At 47.5% G+C, this 20,379-nt stretch overlaps 1 protein-coding gene across 2 annotated transcripts in view; it reads right to left on the reverse strand.

Moving 5' to 3' along the window:
- VPS26C (VPS26 endosomal protein sorting factor C) overlaps nt 1-20,379 on the reverse strand; it is a 53,719-nt gene that overhangs the window by 3,613 nt on the left and 29,727 nt on the right. For both annotated transcript variants that reach the window (XM_023630141.2, XM_001492982.6), the window contains exons 2-7: nt 14,969-15,112; nt 13,606-13,755; nt 8,645-8,725; nt 4,924-4,998; nt 1,235-1,385; nt 825-977 (exon numbers count right to left, since the gene is read on the reverse strand). In XM_023630141.2, the coding sequence (XP_023485909.1) occupies nt 825-977; nt 1,235-1,385; nt 4,924-4,998; nt 8,645-8,725; nt 13,606-13,755; nt 14,969-15,112 (754 nt within the window). The remainder of the gene's footprint in view (nt 1-824; nt 978-1,234; nt 1,386-4,923; nt 4,999-8,644; nt 8,726-13,605; nt 13,756-14,968; nt 15,113-20,379) is intronic.

Raw genomic sequence — 20,379 nt, forward strand, 5'->3', positions numbered from 1 at the left:
TAAAACGTAATGGCCTCAGGGACCATCTTCCCATTTCTCAGTGAAGCACTTGTAACAGCAGGAGCAATTACCAAAACCCCCTCATCACATCCATCTACCGAGGAGCCTTGGGCATGACTCAGAAGGTTGTCCCCGGAAAGTCCAGGGACACTTTTCGTGGTCTTTCCAATAAGTCTGCAGAACGTCGTGTCAGCGAGGGCAAAGTCCCTCGGGTCTGGCCCTCCTGTGTCCTTGGAGTGAGGGTTGCCCTCTCCACTGAACTTCATAAGCATGGCCATTTTATTAGGATGGATGCACCGTTAACATATTTTATAAGACTATTTAAAACCACGGAAATGTTCATGGCATAAAGTGAAGGGAGAAAAAGCAGGAAAGAAAGCCGTGTCTGTGACATGATTTGGATCTTGTGGTCAAACCGTCTACATGTGTCATGGCAGAGAATGACTAGGACCCTAAGCTGGTGGAACAAAAGCTTCATGGTGATTAATGTCCACACTGGACTGTCGCGTTCTGGGTCTCCCCTCCTCTGCCAATCGCAGGAGCCAACTTGACTTCCCCGTGCACACTGCTGGCTCGTCCCTCCTTATCGTCACCTGCCCTGGCCCACAGTGACATGGTTGCTGCCGTCTCCCTGTGTGACGACACAAGTTCCTCGAGAGCCAGGTCACAGCAGCTTCTCAGCTTCTGCTGAGTGACTGAAGGACCTAGTGCTCTGAGCTGTGCCCGACCCAGACAAGTAAGTGTCCCCGACACTGCGTGGCCCCTTCTGCCCTCTTCACAGGAGAATCCCGCCAGGCCTGCGAGGGTGGGAGCAGCACACTTACCCACTTTGAAGTTGGTGGTCTCCAGCGTGGGACAGGTGAAGAGCCGGGGGAAGACCATGTATATGGGGACAGAGAGGCTCCGACAGACATCCCCATCGGCGATCTGAATGTTCTGAATCTCCGTGGCATCTCGCGCATAGCCTTCCGCACACCCTGCAGAAGGGAGAAGCATCTGTGGTCAGCAAACAGCCAACATGCAAGCTGATCCACAGGCCCGAGACTCCATGAGAACCCGTGTCCACATGCTCGCTGACTGCTCCCATTTGCTCTCAGGGTTCTGGGGCGTCCCCTTCCTTCCACGTCTCACTTCCCTCACACACACACTTCGTGGGATCAAGAGGCCTGCCTCCCTCTGTTCCACCCACAGCACATTAACCGCCGACTGCACGCAGCAGCTGGGCCTGACTTACCGCAGGTCTCCACGCGCACCAGCTGCAGCTCGATGCTCCTGATGGCGGCCTCCGAGCTCTCCACCACCAGCTCTCCTGTCAGTGGCTGTGTGATAACACAGTTGGTGGAGTTGAGATGTCCTCTGATGAGAAATTTAGGGAGCAAGGCCCTCTAGGACAAAACAAACACAAATACATCAGGAACGGAAGGTGCCAAGAGAAAGTACTCAATAGTCACTTTGGTACAAATAAAAACTGAAAACAGAGGCTGGCCTGGTGACTTAGTGGTTAAGTTCAGCCTGTTCCGCTTCACAGCCCAGGTCACAGGTTTGGATCCTGGGCGTGGCCCTACACCACTCATCCAGCTGCGCTGTGGCAGGGGCTCACAAATAAAAGCAGAGGAAGACTGGCAACAGATGTTAGCTCAGGGCTAATTTTCCTCAGCAAAAACAAAACAAAACAAAGACACCAAACAAACAAAAAACAACTGAAAACAAAGTTGGATAATTTTTATAAAACCCATTGGGATGCTCTTTTACAAAATAGGAAGAAAGGTCCAACAGTGCTTAGATCTTCTGTCAACTTAATTAACAGACTGAATTATTCCATTCAGTCTACAGACATAAGGCACCTGACGGACACTGCCTGTAGAGAAGGACCAGCGCTTTCTCAGAATCATCCGAATTGCCTAGATCAGATCTGGAAAGCCCCTTCTCGCCAAAGAATGTGACATAAGAAAGTCTGAGGAAGTTGCCAACAGTGTTTAAGGACAACCAATCACACACACACACACACAACATTTAAAAAGATAATCAATTTTGAAATATTCCCAATGATGCAATTTTGAAAAGCCAAGACAGTTATTTTATTTCAAGGAAATTTACAGAGAACAATGTTCTTTAATGCTCGCCTAAAAGCCTGTGGAGCGTCTCTCTGCAGACAGAGGAAACTGGGCACAGTGAGTGGGGTGCTCCCGCGGGACACAGACCGGCAGTTATGGACCACGCTTCTCGCAGCCTTGACCTCGCTGCGTCCCCGTGACTGAAGGTAAAGAAAGCTTAAACACCACTGTCCAAGAGAGGCACAAGGTAAGCCACAAAACACGTAATCTAAAATTTTCTAGGAGCCACATTTAAAAAAGTAAAAGGAAACAGGTAAAATTAGTCAATATATCCAAAATATTATCACTTCCACATATAATCACTATTAAAAGATTATGAGTGGTGTTTCACATCCTCTTTCACACTGAGTCTCTGAAACCCAGTCAGCGTCTTCTGCTTACAGCGCATCTCAGTTCACACCAGCCACATCTCAAGTGTCGGTGGTCACATGTGGCTGGTGCCACCATACTGGACAGCGCTGAAAAGCAAGGTGCTCCGTCCTGGTGGGCCCCAGAGGCAGAGAACTCTAAAAAAGTTTTGATTTAAGACAGAATTCTAAAAATAATTAAAAGTAAAAGAAGCTATTAGTTTAGAAAAATAGAAAGCAGTAGCAGTCTACATTAAAATCCTTTTAGGCAGCTGATGAAAAATCTCACGTCCAGCTGTAGACACTGACCAACATCCATCTCACCTCTCCTCCCACTGACAGGACCACAAATAAGCCTGCGCCCGGCAAAGCGACGCAGAACGCCTTCCGGAGATGCCCCCGTGAAGCATTCTGTGCGATGGAAGGGGACGGAGACAGGGAAGCTCGTGAGGGCCCAGGGGACCACACCTACAGCTGGCGGAGAGAGCTCTGCGAGCAAGGGTTCCCACAGCGCCCGGGCAGCCCCGAGATAGAGGTGGGGGCCACCCAGGAAGGGCAGGGGCGGACAGTCGCAGGTAACACATCAGAGGGTGGCCAAACTGGCCGTGTGCAGCCCCAGGAGTCAGCACCTGCCCCAGGCTGGCACCACAGCTTCCCTCGAGGGGGACTTCCCACCGAGGAGGCTCCCAAAGCAGGCTGGGCAAGGCAGGGCAAGTGTCCCAAGCCATTTATGGCCCCAGTGCAGGACAGGGAGCCCCCAGACCCGGAAGACAGGCTGCCCACACCCCGTAAAAGAAAGCACCCAGGGTTGAATGCCTCCTCCCGCTGCACGACACTCAAGACAAGGCTGCTCTGGTCAGATGCGCTCACAATCAGAGGAACAGACTCTCACTGGGGCTAAAGCGAGAGTCCAGTTACCAAGACCATACGCATTAGATCCGCATCTATACACGTAAACTGACAACCAGGAACTAATCAACGTTTGAGGAAAATAAAAGCATGAAAAAGAGGCATACACTCAACACACATTAGAGCCAGCCCCCTCAGAGACAGCATCCATACAGGAACAGAGATGGAGGGCACTGTGTCTGGGATAAAAGAACGGCGATCTTGAAAAAGAAATCATGCTTCGAAGTGAAGTGAACAGGTGAACACACGGGCTACGTACTCTCTGAAGACACATTAGTGAGCTTATAGGTGAAGCCAACGGGTTCTCCTATGATGCACCTAAGAAATAACACAAGAGAAGTTCACGGAGCTGAAGAAGGTTCAGCCTTCAGAACGAACTAAAGGGACCACCCAATGCCGGGCATGCTGACAAAATAAGGATCCAGCCCTGGGCAAGTGCTTTGAAATTTTAGAACATGAAGGGTGGGAGATCTTGGAAGTTTTTTGTCGGGGAGGGGAGAGAGAGAGAAGAAACAGATGAGCACACACATTTGAGAATCAGATTGGCCTCAGTATGACAAGGCACCAGAAAGCCAGGGAGCTGTCTTTCAAAGTTCTAAGGGCAAATGATATTAGAGCTAGAATTTTCTGCCTAACAAGCTAGGATTCAAATGTGACATCAAAGTAAGATATTTTTCAGACACTCAAGGATTTTAAGTTCACTCTTTACCCTTTCTGAAAGAATGACAGTAGGATGTATTCCAGCTAAACAAAAAATAAATCGAAGAAAACATAAGCAAGTGAAAACAATGGTGAGCAATGAATGTGGTAAAACTTAACGGTTAACGCTAGATAATATGACTATGATACTTCAGGCAACTATTAAGAAATGGTTTCTAAGCCAATAAAGGCTTAACATTTGGAAAAATAAATGACAAACCAGAACTTAGATTTCAGATGACTTCAACAAATGGGGGGAGTGTGATGGGAGAAAAATGCAAAAATGTTACAAACCTTGGGCCAGAAGGTACTTATTCTCAATGCTTACAATTGTCTTAAACTTATAATGGTCTATGTATGTTTGAACACTTAAGGGTAACTACTAGGAAAGTAACACCAGCAGCGTCACCCATGTGGACAGGTTTCAGCGGAGCTTCCAGACTAAGACAGATGAGGAAGAAGGACCTGGCCGCCCACATCTGAAACACTGGCCCTGAGAGCCCTGTGAACAGCAGAGCACAGTCTGCCACAGTCCCGGAAGGGGAGAGGACGGCGCAGAAAGACCTGGCAGGGTTCCTCTGTGCTGTGCACAGAGTTGCTAGGAGCCAGAATCGACTCAACGGCACTAACAACAAACTAGGAAAGTAGAAATAGGATGTTAGAGAAAAAAGGAGCAAACAACAATATAAACAGAAAAAAACCCACAACCCTCACAAACCTAATCACTCAGACTGAAGGCAGGGAAAAAAGAATAATTTCATGCCCAAATAGAGAACACGGGGCAACAGTCTGTCAGGGGCACATGGTTTCTAAGAAAACACCCGGCAGGCATTGGAGCGTGAGGCACACGTTACCTCTTTGACGTTCTGCAGGGTTTCAGGTGTGATGGTGAAATCCACGGGGCTCGGGGTCAGTTTCCCCTTCTGAGGCTGAAACGGGAGGAAAACCAAAATCAGCTGCTTGAGGGCCAAGAGTTCCACAGTCAGACTCCTCTTTCTCTCTTTTTTTTTTAAAATATTGGCACCTAGGCTAACAACTGTTGCCAATCTTCTTTTTTTTTTTAAGGATTGGCACCTGGGCTAACAACTGTTGCCAACTTTTTTTTTTCTGCTTTATTTCCCAACCCCCGCCCCTGGTACATAGTTGTATATCCTAGTTGCAGGTCCTTCTAGTTGTGGGATGTGGGACGCCGCCTCACTGTGGCCTGATGAGCGGTGCCATGTCCACGCCCAGGATCCGAACCCTGGGCCGCCGAGGCGGAGCGCGCGAACTTAACCACTCGGCCACGGAGCCGGCCCCCAGACTCCTCTTTCTCTTAAAGGAATGAAGAGGAGCATAACGAGCCAGGAAGAACCGGTACCCAGAGGCAGGATGCCTGGTTCTAAACACAGCTCTGCCAACAACAATGTGCAGTTCTCTGTCAAATTTCTTCATCCCCCTGACTCAGTTTCCTCATCTGTAAAATGAGGGGATAGACTTCTTAGTCTCTAAGGTCCCTTTCAGGTGCAGAATTTAAAAATTAGACCTAAAAGGGGCCAGCCTGGTAGCGTAGTAAAGTTTGCATGCTCTGCTTTGGCGGCCCAGGGTTTACAGATCAGGATCCTGGGCACGGACCTAGCACTGCTCGTCAAGCCATGCTGTAGGAGTGTCCCACATAAAACAGAGGAAGATTGGTACAGATGTTAACTCGGGGCCAATCTTCCTCAGGAAAACAAAAAAAAATTAGACCTAAGAAACAGAATAGTATTGCTGGGAGATAGGTATCTTAAACCTGGCTTTTAGAATGAGAGCTAACACCAGAGTGTCTCAGTGTGCCACTGAATCTACACGATGACCCTCTGGGGTGCTATGACTGTCACTGGTCCCACTTCACAGAGGAGGACAGTGGGGCGCAGAGGGCCTCAATGGCTTGCTCAAGCAAGTGGCAGAGGGGGGACTCAAACCCAGGTGGTCTGGCTCCACCACCAGGGCTGTCAGCCACTGAGCTACACAGCTGTCTATCTGCAAGAATCACACCTATAAATTAATGAATTAGAAATGTCACCATAATTAATTAACAACGATCATCTCCACATTACGTAACTGCAGAACCCACCAACATAGCCAAGCTTTGCCAGGGCCTGCCTGGCATCTTTACTCAGGGGCCAGGATCCAAAGGCCACGGATGCCAGAGGGCAGGGGGGCCGTGGGGGAGGAAGGGCACTGACCAATCCGCCAACTCCACTCACTGACCAGAAGCTTCTTCTCGGGACCACTCTTCTTGGAGATACTCTTTTTATGAACAGGTTCATGAGCACACTCTTTAGTGAATATACTCCTCCTTCAGAATGTAAGGAACATTTAACGTGTTGTCAACTACAGGTCACAGTGAGGTCTGGCCTTCCCGTGAAATCACTGGCAGGGAACACAGCCTTGCAAGCCGAGTGTTGACACAGCACCGGGAGCAGGGGGAAGCCCCACGGGCTCTGCCGTGGCCGCCTACCCTGAGGGGAGCTGACCAACAAGGGGCTGCGCAGTCATGACCAGGCTGTGGGTGGGGGCCCTAGGCTGGGGCCTGGCTCTGGGCAGGGGGCTGAATTTGGGCTCGTTCTTCTTCACAAAGTTGTAGACTCTTGTTATTAAGGACATAAAAGGGTATTATGTCTTTTATAGGTAATAATCTACATTAAAAAAATTTTTTTGCTTCAGTTTGAAGACTTTTGACGGAACAAAGGAAAATATTCATCAAAATCACATAACTTTGAAAAAAGATAAATATTTTTTCATATTTTACACAAATTTATATATTTTATCACTAAAAGAGACACTTCAAACACTGTGATTAAAAATTTATAAAGAGGGAAGCTACAACTGTTAGAAGTCCTAAAAAGTCAAAAAAATGACACAAATAAAGGACATCAGTGATTTTGCCAATCTTATGCACAAGAGACTTAAGACTTACATTTTTACCTTTTTTGTGTGAGGAAGACTGTCCCTGAGCTAACATCTGTGCCAGTCTTCCTCTATTTTATGTGGGATGCCTCCACAGCAGGGCTTGATGAGCAGTGCTAGGTCTGCACCTGGGATCTGAACCTGCAAACCCTGGGCCACCGAAGCAGAGTGTGCAAACTTCACCACCACGCCACTGGGCTGGCCCCAAGACCTACATTTTTACTTTTTAATCACTATTAAAAGATACTCATGGACACTTCATAATAGTGTAAAGGAAACGCAACTGCAAATTTTCCATAAAAATTAACTGCATCACAATGTAGTTTATTACATTGGCAAAGGCGTGGGACACGTGTGGGCCCCTGGCCGCAATGTCCTGCTCATGGCACTCAAGCTGTGGGCTGCACTATGTAACGAGCCAGGAAAGCCGTGGCCTTGCTGGCTGTGCAGTCCAGGTGATGCGGTGACATGGGCTCAGGCCCGTGGAATCCACACGCTCACAGAGGGCAGGTCTCTTTCAGCTCTGTGAGGCCCTCAGGAGCGGTGTTTCCGAGTCAGCCCAGGAGGATGCCTGGCAGCAGCCGCAGGCCCGCTAGGTGCTCTGGTACCACTCTCAGCCACCGCATCCAGGCTCCACGTGCCTGAACACCTCCAGGAACCCCAGTTTTGCTAACTTTTGTCCCTGAACTGCTGAGACTCAAATTGAAGCCAGAGGTACCAGAGGATGAGTCTAGGGAGCTGGTCAAGGGAGGGAACCAGGCCACAGCAGAACCGGGAAGGAGGGGCAGGACCGGCCCTGAACCAGAGGCCGTCCAGTGAGCGTGCAGCACAGGGAAGGGAAGGCCCAGGCATGGCAGCAGCAGGGATACAGGACCCGGAAAGGCCCGAGAGACACGAGGAATCGACGGTTATCAGCATGAGTATCTGTCACCAAAGTGTCACACCAAGGGCAGGCACTGCCAGTCACTCCTAGGGTTCTGCATGATGACCAAGGAATAGCAGGGAGGGGCTGCAGAGGACTCTGAATCCGCCATGAATTCACTTGGAGCCCCTGCAGTGGTAGGGGAGGGGATCCAGTCCCCTAAGTTGGCATGTGAAAGGAATTTTTAAAGAACATTTTGTCACTGCGAAATATTAGCAAAAGGTGTTGTGAGAGGCAACCCACCCTGGCCCTGAGTGTCCCTGTATGTTTGTGCTGGGGATGCCACAATTGTGAGGCCCTGACCATTCTTTACCCGGGCACGGCCATCTCTGAGCTGTGTTGGCTGTAGCAACCTTGAGGGAGGAGGTGATGTCTCCCTCCGGGCAAAGAGCAGGCTTGCTCACTGCTTGCTGTAACAGAGGTGGGCTCCCCAGCTTGGTGCTCCTCAGCCAAGGCATGAACCCCCTCAGGTCCAGTGTCATTTGGGCCTGTGGCATCACCCTGTGGGACTCTGGGCCCAAGGGAATGATGCACATGCTGATGCTCACACTGCTTGCTATGCCAGGAGAAACCAGGTCCCTTGTCTCTGACCCAGAGTCTCGTGTCTCTCAGCAGCCACAGAACAGTAACAGGCTAACTTATTAGCCTGTAAGTAGGGTAAACTCCCCGACCCCACAGAAGAGTCCTAGTATTAAGGCCCCGAGCCCCCAAGCACAGCTTACAGCAGAGTGAACGATGAATTCACAGGTCTTTGTCAAGTCCTTGGCCAGCAGAGACCGCTTCATGTCACAGCGCAGGGTGTACTAGAGGGAGAAGTTGGAGAAGAAAAGGTCATTTTAGCGCGATTTGCTTTCATCTTGGAATTATATTCAGAGAGGCAAGTCAGTCAATATTTTAGGGAAACTGTCCAATTAATGTATTATAGGAAATGAATATACATAATGGGGGGGGTTACTGCTCAAAATAAACGCTTTTCTACAAAAAAACAAAAAACACTTTAAGGTTGTTCCTCAGCCTAGTCCCACAGCCGTCCTGTAGCTGGACCCACTGGAACACAGGTGCAGGGTCTTACCTGGAACACAGAAAAAGACCAGACCGGCGGAAGAGAAAGAACATGCACTTAGGAGAAGCTAGCTCAAATCCAGTTATCTGTCTTACTGTGTGAGCCCGGACAAACAACAATTTCTCTGATCTTCGGCTTCCCGCCCCGTGGAACGGGGATATTAAACCTGCCTTCAGTGAGAATCAAATGAGACCACATGTGAAAAGCATTTAGTGCAGGGCCTGGCAGCTCTTGATAAAACAGCACCTGTTTTGTTGTAAGGATTAGAAAACCTATGTTGCAAGGACTAGAAATGGCTGGAACAGCATCTGGCACTTCAGAGACCAACTGGAGGAAGCGAGTTGCTCTCCGCTCCCTCTCACTGCCGAGGGCTCCGTGCGCACAGCCTGGCACGTGGCGTGGGCGGGGTGGGGGTGGGGGGACTCAGTCACACCCTGCCCTCGGGGCATCTGTGCACTGAAGGCAAGTTACACGCAGTAACAAGGTCCAAAGACCGGCACTCCAGGACATCTCAGAACTAGCTCCTCACATTTTAACCTTAAGAAGGAATAACAAAGGGACAGTCTTTTTTCAAATTTTTATTTTGGAAAATTCAAACATATACAAAGGCAAAGAAGAGTGAAAGGAAGCCGCACATCCCATCAGCCAACGCCCCCATGGTCAGCTCGGGGCTGATCTGATTCAACTACTCTTCCCTCAGTGCGCCCCACGCCCCGTCGGCCAATACACAGACGGATCCTGCGTGCACAATAAAGCGCGCGTGGAAGTAACGCAGCATCTTGCTTTTAACAGCCGCATTCGATTTCTCTGCTGTCCCCACGCTGTTTTTCTGAACGAGCCACTGCCGGTGCGCTGCCGCAAGGTGGGCCCTGCCTCCCCGAGGGCGAGCCCCACAGCAGAGCCGGTCACTGAGTGAAGCAGGCTCCGACCGGAGACTGTTCTCACAGCCCCGTCCACGCGCCCAGAGACTGGCAACAAAACTCCACAGCAAGGTCACTGTCTTAATGCTAATCTCAAAAAAATCGCATAACCTGTGTTTAATAAAGTTAGCTGCTATTTTAATCACCCAGGAAAAACTTCTGAATTACATTAAAAATAATTTATATAACTGGGACTATATGCATACTTGAATCAAGAAGCTACATTATTATCAACAACCTGTCTACATTAAACAAGAAGTTACTAGATATTTAAGGTACCACTTTTAAAACATTAAAAAAAATTTTTTTTTTTAAATAATCATCCCTTGTGTGCAAGGATCTTTTTTTATATATATTCTCTATGGAGATTTCAATCTGGTGTCCCCGAGCAGATACGCTCAGTGGGGGCTGGGCTACTATACATGTATATGTATGTCTATGTGTGCATTACGTATGTATACATACATATCGTCCTCTTCCTGTACACCCCACACGCGGTCTAGAGGGGGCAGTATTTTGTTCCGCCTTGCCTGGTCTCTGATTCGTCTCCCGATGGGAACTTCCCATTAGTCTCCGGGTGCAGGCAGGGCTGACATCCCCCGCCCGGACCTGGGTGTAGAAGTGACCAGTAAGCCCAGACTGGCGCTGGGACTACAGGAAAGAATCCCTTCTGCTGGGGTTGCCAACCCAGTGGACCGTAAGCCCTGCAGCCACTGGCTGGCCGCCAGCTCCGCCATGGCAAGGGGAGAGGCTGCCCGAGGCTGCAGCCGGCACAGAAGAAAGCCAGCCGGAGACAGGACTGGGGTCCGCCCCGGCCTCGACATGCCGCTGGAGTTGCGAGGCCTAAGGTCCAACACCCCTTTTTTGGCTAAGTCAATTTGGGTTGGATTTTTATAACTTGCCAACAAAAGGATGTGAATACAGGCATCAACTTTTGGTCACTAGATGTTTTTTAGGTGTGAAAGCAATAATTAGTAATATAAGCCAGTCGGTGATAAGTGAGGGAGGGGAGAAAAGAGGAAAACACTGACATTATGTTCTAGGAATTGGGTAAGTTCCCTCCCGTGCACTTTCTCAATCCTAACAACACAAACATAAGAACTGTTAGGATATCATCAGGACAGTCAGCATTAATTCATTTACTCAATCACTCACCAAACATTACCTGGCACATCCTCTGTGCCAGCTGCTATGCTAACGAAGCACTTCACGCCAAGACCTCATCAACCCTCCAGGAGCTGAGGTCAGGCAGGCTGCTCCGGGTCACAGAGGTGGGATTGGAATTTACACCTGCCAGCTGCCAGAACCCATGCTCTGAACCTGTACGTAACACTGTAGTTCAAGCCCAGATCTGTCTGCCGCAGAGCCCCGGATCTTTTCACTTTATCCTGATCTCTCCCAGTTACTAAGGAGCCAGCCAGGTGGTGTGAGCTACAGGAGGTCAGAGGGGTCTGGAGGGCCAGGCTTGAGCAGGGCGCCAACAGGAAGTGCAAGATGCAGTCTTGTCGACTGTCAGTAAACGCAATATCAACAGGAACAAAGAAAGAAGATGCCTGTCTAGATTTAAAGCAGACTCCTAAGAAGGATATTTTTAACTGTGAGAAAGCATGACTAGCATCTTATAAACTAATTCTGAAGACACAATGCCAGCAGACGTGTTGGTGCTGCTCTATTCTGTGTGACAGTATGGAATCTTGCTAGTACAGCCACAAGAGTAGAATGAACATAATAAAACTTGCCTACAATTTAAATAACTTTTAAAAAAATAGTTGCACAAAAGACAACTAGAAAAGACTGACAGATTCTTGAGTGCACTGTGTAATAATAAAAATGAGAAATGAATGCAACGTGATGGAGAAGAAGACGCGTGAACATCATCAGGCCCTCCATCACCCAGACACTGCAAGTTGGTGATTTCATACTGGCTACATTTTAAATCCTTTCCTCTGTCGTATGATTTTTACATTATGTTACTATCAAACAATTTAAATTACAAATGTAAAATGTCTTTGTTGCTATATAATTTTTTTTTGGCTGAGGAAGATTAGCCCTGAGTTAACATCTGTGCCAATCTTCCTCTACTTTGTACGTGGGTCACCTCCACAGCATGGCTGACAAGTGGTGTAGGTCCGTGCCCAGCATCCGAACCCACGAAACCCAGGGCTGCCGAAGCAGAGCACACGAACTTAACCACTCGGCCATGGGGATGGCCCCTCCTATTGCATTTGAAATAGTTTCCAATTTACACACAGCTATGTGGGAACACAAGTACACAAGTTTTGTATGGATACCTGTATGCCTTTCTTGGCAATATTTGGAAAAGGATGAGATTTCCAATTTTATTTTAAACATACTAATCTTTTAACAAGAATGATAAACATAGGGGAAAGTAACAAGAAGTATGACGAGTGAAAATCTGAGATTATTCTGTTCAGTTTCTAACGAACGTATGCTGGTATTATTAAATAAACAGTACTAAAGAACTACTGTGTGGGTAATGTAAGTTAATGCTGATTCTGGAAAGAGAATAAAAATAATTTTCAAGTGAAACGTTTGAGATATTTTCAGTCTTGCTAAAAGGGCGTTTTTCATTTACCTTCTTTCATGGTGAAGGTATTTCCACCCTACAAAGCTGGTCAGAGCACATATGTGTGGACATCAGCCACCTGTATGTCTATGCAAGCTGCTCCCTTTGAACCTAGATGCTCACCCAATCATCACTGTTACTGCCCAAGGGCTGTCCAAGGCCTTCAGTGCATATACTGCCTGAAACAGGTGCACCAATAATAAAGGCCTAGAAATGTTTTTTTCTTTACACAGACATGCACTGCAATAGAGTACATCATACCACACGGGTTTCTTCTTGACAGATCTTTCAGGCAATTCATAAAACTTACAGACAAACCTCTGGTTAAACTCTCTCAAGTGTTTTGAGGATTTCTATTTTAAAAGTGCCATATTTTAAGCAGGGGAATTGTCTCTACCGAGACAAAATGATCAGCTAAAACTTAATAAATCAGAAAGTTCCTAACTTCAGCCCTCTTGCACACACGTAAGACAAAATAGTTCTGGCTCCTCTGGCGAGGGGAACCGGTACAGGCTGGACACACAAAAGCACCTTTCTTTCCACTGAACACAGGAAAAGGCTCTCTTTCTCTCGCTCTGAGTCATGACTCCAAACTGCACCCGAGACAACAATAGCAACTGTGGAAGGGGCCTGCCCAGCAGAGGTAGACGGGAAGTCATAAATCCACTTCCCCTCACTCACGAGGTTTGTTCAAGAAAACACACAAGCCTGTGTTAAAGTAGCAGCCTTTGGTATTAAACAGAGATGTTTATACATATAAAACAGACAAGTCAGTGCCGGTGCCAGAGAGAAGTGCGGGCCTATCTGTGGCCAACAATAAAAGTCCCCTCACAGGCCCCCCATGTGGCCTGAACAGAGCCCAAAGGAAACAAAGCAATTTTTAAAAAGAAGTTACAGCGTGGGTCCTCCAGGATTCCTATCAAAAATAATGCTCACACATGACATGAGTTCTGCAGGGCAAAATGAGAAATCACCACAGAGGGTCCGTGGGAGAGCTCAGCAATAATGACAGAGTTCAATTCTCGGGTCCACATATTAGCTCTCAGTGAAAGAGAGACCCAGCTGTTCTGTAGAAGGAGGTTATGCAGTCAACGCATGGGGCGGGAAACTCACCTGAATGTTGACAAACACGCCGTGGTAAGTCTCATACAGAACCTTGTTCCCCTTCACGTGCAGAGGAAACTCAAAAGGAATCTCTGTTTTGCCGGGGGGGAATTTCCCTGGCTTCACCATTTCGAGGGTGCTGTTGATGATCTGGATAGGCTGCAAAGAAAAACCAGCTCAGCCCACAACACGCACTGTGAGACGCACTTTCAAATCTCTCCCGAAACACACCGTATCCCAAGCCCTGGCATGCTACCATCATGGTGTCTTGGGCAGCACAGAGCTGGAGATGAATGGGGAGTCGGTTCAAGTCTTTGGCACAAGAATGGCTCACTGACCGTATTGGATGCTTAGGTGTTTGGTGCACAGTAGGAAGTAAACCGCTATTTCCCTCTCCTCTCCCCAGATACCTCAGTTAACTGTCCCACCGACCCTCCCGGCAGGCACCCCATCTTCAGAAGGAAGACGTGGATGAGGCACAGTGGAGGTACTTGACGAGGAGGGCTGCCATCTGAACCCATGGTCCTCCTCACCGGCCTGCGTCTTCTTGGCTCATGCCACTCCAGATGGCATCAGCCTCCTGGGGGCCTGAACACCGCCAGCCTCGTGGGGCCAAGCAGGGCCTCTGTTCAGCCCTGGGCAGGCCTCGGCTGGGGCTCCAGGGAGGGAGATGGCACTAACATTTGGGACCTGCCTAAAAGGCGGGTAGCACACCTAACTAGTTAAGGTATTTTAAGCTTTGGGTTAGCACCACTGTAAGAAAGTCCATAACTTACGAAGGGAGTCGCCACATTGTGGAACAACAGGAAGGCCCTGAATGTGAACACAGTTAATGACCCCGTCCTTCCTCTAAACTCGTTCCCCTCAAAACTTAAGGAGTCCATATGTCCTTCAGGAAGAGGAAACCGTAAGCACAGAAAAAGAGTTTACATTCTGGAATGCAGAACTCCACCCTACGCAACAAAAAGGGAAGAAGGGCCACGGCTCTTGTCTCCCCTCACCTGAACGCCAGATCCAAGAGCAGCAGCCGACATGGCGAAAAGGCCAATTTTGTTCTGGAAAGGGAAGCGCCAGAAGCCACAGGCACAACCTCTCGGAGCTCTGGTCTCTTGGATGGCTGAAATTAGTCCCCCCGAGTCCTCCTATCCTATCTGACAGGACGGAGAACAGGCTGACTTCCAGCGACAGGATGTATTCAGAATCAAAATGTCTGAGTATTTTTTGAGTTTGATGAGTAAATATTAATAGTATGACTATCAGTTTTTTATCTTGTAAAATAAGGACAGATAACAATAATAAAGCCAGACAGCAAGTAAAAACCGCCCCAAACCCGCGAACAATGAGCCGGAATGTGCAAGCGAAGCAGCCTTACCTTCACGGAATTATAGAAGGCCTCGAAGACGCCCACGCTCTTGGCGCTGAGCTGCAGGTTCACGGTCCCCTCCACCGTCAGAAAGAGGCCCTGGTGCTGGACTGGGTCCTTGCCAGACACGACCACCACCCCCGAGAGCATCTCCTAGGAGAGGAATTCCTATTGTCATTTTAAAATTTATATTGGAAATTTAATTTCCCAGTCAAATTAGCACGTTTCCTTCATTCACCTTGTTTATTAGCAAAAGTCAGTCCCAGTCACGATCAATTCGTTCAAAGATGCAGACGTTCATTGAGCCCATATTTCAGACCAGACACCTGGATGCCAGGATGGAGAAGGCAGGGCCCCTGGTGGGGGGCCAGGTGCCCACTGACAATTACAGGACAGGGCTGGACGCACACTGATGGGGAGCCCCGGGGGAGTAGTGAGCAATCTCATGCCATCTCAGCCCTCCTGACACTTTCACTCCCGCTGGGAGAACCCCAACAAATGTCTGACTTCAAAAGGGCAAGGGGGCAAGTGGCAGCCGCACACATCACACATGCGCACGGCTACAATCTCTTCAGAAGGACTACAATAAAATAAAGCCCTCTGCTGTAGGTTCTTCCTCAACTACGCCGACTAAAACAACTGCCTTTTCAATGCATGAGTAATTCAACACCAGTGTTAGCCTGGCGTCCTCTCTGCCCAGAACGCCTCACTGAGGAGCCGTCTGAGGTCGGCAGTACGACACACGGAGACAACACCCCACTGTCAGCAGAGACCCTCCTGGCTCCCTCCACGGCCCTGTGCGCACTTTGGTGACATCCAAGCCCAGATTTCCCTGGTTCATAAATCATTTAAGAAGGATTTCACAACAGACCGTCCATTCATTCATCTGTAGGTAATGACTGAGTAACAGAATATGGACATTACATCCTTTATTGGATGGCAGTTTCTTCCTGTCGCCACAGAACTCGACAGTGTCAATGTGCTATGGGGGTTTGAGTGGAAAAGGAAGTTGAGGAGATTAAATAGTGTCAACCCGAGCGGAAAGAGAATCCACAGTAAATAGAAAACGATGTGTTTCTGAAGTGACCTTTGGGAACGTAGCATGACTGCTGTCACATGGTAATACAATGGCAGAAGATTCTTGACAACAAAACCAAAAAAAGAAAGACAGCAAAAGTAAAATGGTCTGAGGATCAAAGCATTAAAAACTTCTGTCCTCTTGGTGTTTAAATCTGTTTACCTTTTATTTCCTCTAGACATCTAGTGAAAAACTTTCACCAAGTGCTCGCATTATGTGCAATTTGGGGAGCAGGGGATATTCTATGTCACTTAAATGTGCTAAATATTTTGGTTTTGTTTCCTACTCTCCCATAAAAAGTGCATACAAAAATTTAAAAGAAAATTCCTCTGAAATAAGTTAACTTTTAAATTTAATTAAAATTTTCTATTAATTTTTGTACAACCCAAATCAAACAGAAATCTAATTAAAAAAAATTTTTAATGCACTAGTATATTTTTAAAAATCTACTTGACTACTATGTCCCAGAAATAAAATGAGACAAAATAAGTTCATGAACTTTATCAATTGAACAACACAATAGCACTTGAGGACAGTTCTGCTCCTATCTAACTGCAACATTTTCAGTTAATCTCGTGGGAACCGGATCTGGGCTGACTATGGATTGGCATATTATAATCATGACATCAATAGAACCTTTTCCTTCCTTAATCTCAATGGCCTAAGAAGGAAAAAGCAGTGAAGCACCTTGGGAGTAAGCAAAGTAAATATTTTATGACCCTAGGGCCTCTTGTGGCATTCTTTGATTTAATTAAGAAAGAATATAGCAGAGGGAATACAAAACTAACAAAATATGTGCAGATAAATGAGGCATCCTTATGATATACAGGTCTGTTCAGTTCCTACCAACAAAAGAGGGACATGGTTAGTCCAAGAGTAGCTCAAGGAGCCAAGAATTTTAGAAACAAGATGGTTCAACAAGGAGTTGAGACTCATAACAATGAGAAAACAGACAATACTTTTTTTTGGTTTTTGTTTTGTTGATGTTGAGCTATAATTAACATATAACATCTTATTAATTTCAGGTGTACCCGACAATTCCTGATTGATTCTGGGAAAAGAGGATAGAATGAACTTGAATAAGTAAAATTAAGGAAAACTCAAGACCTCACCAAGAACTTCCCCCTCAGACTTTTGTCTAGAACTCTCAACAAGGAGAAAATGAGATCATGGCTCTGGATAGTGCCAATATCTCACCCGACGTAATATAGGGGTCCTTCGACTGGGGGCCATGATTTCAAAGAGGGGCCGCTCACAGAACCCCAGAAACGATATACAAAGTCATCCACACGTGTGCTAATTTTTAGGGAGAAGAGCCATAGCTTTTGTCATATCGTCAAGGAGACCCTTGACCTGAGAAAGGTTAAGAAACACAGAAGAGGAGAGATGTAGGCCTGACACTTGCATGCATACAGAAGACACGAGGTGACAGCGCCCAGTGCCTTAGCCTGCATGCCTCACCCCTTAAAGGGAACTTGCAACCGTGCTAATCGTCTAGGTGGGCCAGCACGGATGCCTCTGATCCCACCAGTGCCATGAAAACCTTACCCTCTGCAAGGTGACACGTTCAAGGGAACCATGTCACAGAGAGTCTGCTGCAAGTCAGCTCAAGTCCCTGCCCTGGAGGGCTAAGTCTAGAGAAAGGCTTCAAGCAGCCAGCTGCAACCACAAACCAAAAGACCGGGCGGGGAACCAGGCTACTGGGCACACCCCGGCCTTTGCGGGCACGCCGCCTTTCAGCAGCAACCACTACCAAGTTTGTCCAAAGGGTGGTAAGAGACTACATTTTCTAACTCTGTCTTCTCGAAATATGAAAGGCCACTACCAAGCTAGACAGCTTTGTCTTTTTTGTTCTCTGGAATGAAACGCCAAACCCATAATTAGGACTCTGGGTTCGAAGATGGTGGCGTCAAGTCAGCATTCCCCTCCAGCTTCCTGGAAATCACCCAAAAGAACAAGAAACAAAACCACAAACTCCATTTTCGGCGAAGCAAGGAGACAGTCAAATACCATGAAATAGATGTAAGAGCAGCTAAAAAGAGTGAAGACTGCGCAGGCGGGCATGCGGTATAAAGGCGAAACAAGCCCCTCGGCTGTGGAAACACGCTTCTGGAAGGTGAGGGACACCTGGGAGCAGCCGCACTGGTCACAGGCCTCGCTGGGGCTGGCCGGGCTCTAAGTAGCAGAGGCGGCGGCGAGGAACCCTACAAACGCGCCCCACGCAGGGAGCAAGGAGCAGTGGGCTCTGCGGCAGTCAGAGAGGCCCCTGGCACTGGGAAACCTCCCCAGCTGCTTATCTCACAGGGGGAAGAAAAGGAAAGGAAAAAATAAAGAAACGCACCGTAAAACCTCAGCCAGCCTGGTCTAGGAATAAAGCCACCTCCTACAGGAAGGAGACATGCAAAGAACCAGCGGAGGAGCATGCACAGGACATGTAATGGATTTAAAAACGAGGGATGACTCATATGAGGAATTTAAAATTATGGACTAAGAACAGTTTAGTGGAAACCAGGGGAAAGGTGGGGTGGGGGGTGGGCACAAAGGGTGAAGCAGTGGGCACAAAGGGTGAAGTGGTGCACCTACAACACGACTGACAAACATTAATGTACAACTGAAATTTCATAAGATTGTAACCTATCAATAACTCAATAAAAAAAATAATAAAAATTAAAAAAAAATAAAATAAAAACGAGGGATGAGGGGGGCTGGCCCCGTGGCCGAGTGGTTAAGTTCGTGCGCTCTGCTGCAGGCATCCCAGTGTTTCGTTGGTTTGAATCCTGGGCGCGGACATGGCACTGCTCATGGAGCCACACTGAGGCAGCGTCCCACATGCCACAACTAGAAGGACCCACAACGAAGAATATACAACTATGTACCTGGGGGTTTTGGGGAGAAAAAGGAAAAAAAAATAAAAAAATTTAAAATTAAAAAAAAAATGAGGGACAAGGGAAGGAGAGGGAGAGAAATCTAGGTCGCAGATGAATATACAAACGACAGACCACATCACTCTTCTTCGGCTTCTCATCTCACTCAGGGTAAAGGCCCAAGTCATTTCACTGCCTAAAAGGAGGAGGTGTCCCTCCCCCTGACCTCATCTCTTCCCCCCTTAGTCACTCCGATGCTCTCACTAGCCCCCTTGCTGTTCCTGTAACACCCTGCACAATCCAGCCTCGGGGCATCTGCACATGCTCTTCCCTCCACCTGGATGCTCTTCCTCCGGATACCCACACGGCTTGTGACAGTCTCTCTCCCTGACCTAACTCTACTCGGCCTCCCTGAGCTCTTTATCAACTAGCCTCAACTTTTGGATTTCTGTGTTCCTCTCTGCATCACCCAATTTTAGTAAGAATTCTGCTAAGTCAGTTGAGCCATCCTCCAGGTCTGATCACCCCTGATATTTGATGGGGTTCCTCATCCTCCACCATCCCCCACATGATGTCTCATCACCCTGGACCACCTTCAGCAAGAACCCCGGTAGGTCAGTTTAGCCAGGATGCCCCCTGACCCATGATGTTTCTTCTCAGTAATTTTCCATCCACTGACTTGCTCCTGGGTTATTGATTCCCACTTGCCCATGCTGTAGTTGGAGTTGAGCCGGACCTGTCTCCCACTGCTAGACCCCATTATACTGTTGCCAGAGTTCCCCCTTGAATAAAGCCTGCCTTACCCTCTTTAACAAGTATCATGAATAATTTTTTCTTTAACACGTATTCCCTTATCTCCATCAAGTCACTGCTCAAATGATACCATTTTTTTTATTGAGTTTATAATAGTTTACATCAATGTGAGATTTCAGTTGTACATTATTTCCTGACTGTCACCACATAAGTGCTCCCCTTCACCCCCTGTGCCCACCTCCCAACCCCCTTCCCCCAGTAACCACTGAACTGTTTTCTTTGTCCATGTATTTGTTTATATTCCATATATGAGTGAAATCATCTGGTGTTTGTCTTTCTCAGACTGGCTTATTTCACTTAGCATAATTCCCTCCAGGCCCTTCCATGTTATTGCAAATGGGATGAATTTGTCTTTGTTTATGGCTGAGTAGTATTCCATTGTATATATACATACCACATCTTCTTTATCCAATCATCTGTCGATGGGCACTTGGATTGTTTCCATGTCTTGGCTATTGTGAATTGTGCTGCAATGAACATAGTGATGCATATGCTACTTTGGATTGTTGATTTCAAATTGTTTGGGTGGATACCCAGTAGTGGGATACCTGGGTCATATGGTAGTTCTACTTTTAGTTTAGTTTAGTTTTTTTCCCCTGCTTTTTCTCCCCAAATCCCCCCAGTACATAGTTGTATATTTTAGTTGTGGGTCTTTCTAGTTGTGG

The sequence above is a fragment of the Equus caballus genome, chromosome 26 (assembly GCF_041296265.1).
Source record: "Equus caballus isolate H_3958 breed thoroughbred chromosome 26, TB-T2T, whole genome shotgun sequence".
Lineage (NCBI taxonomy): Eukaryota > Metazoa > Chordata > Mammalia > Perissodactyla > Equidae > Equus > Equus caballus.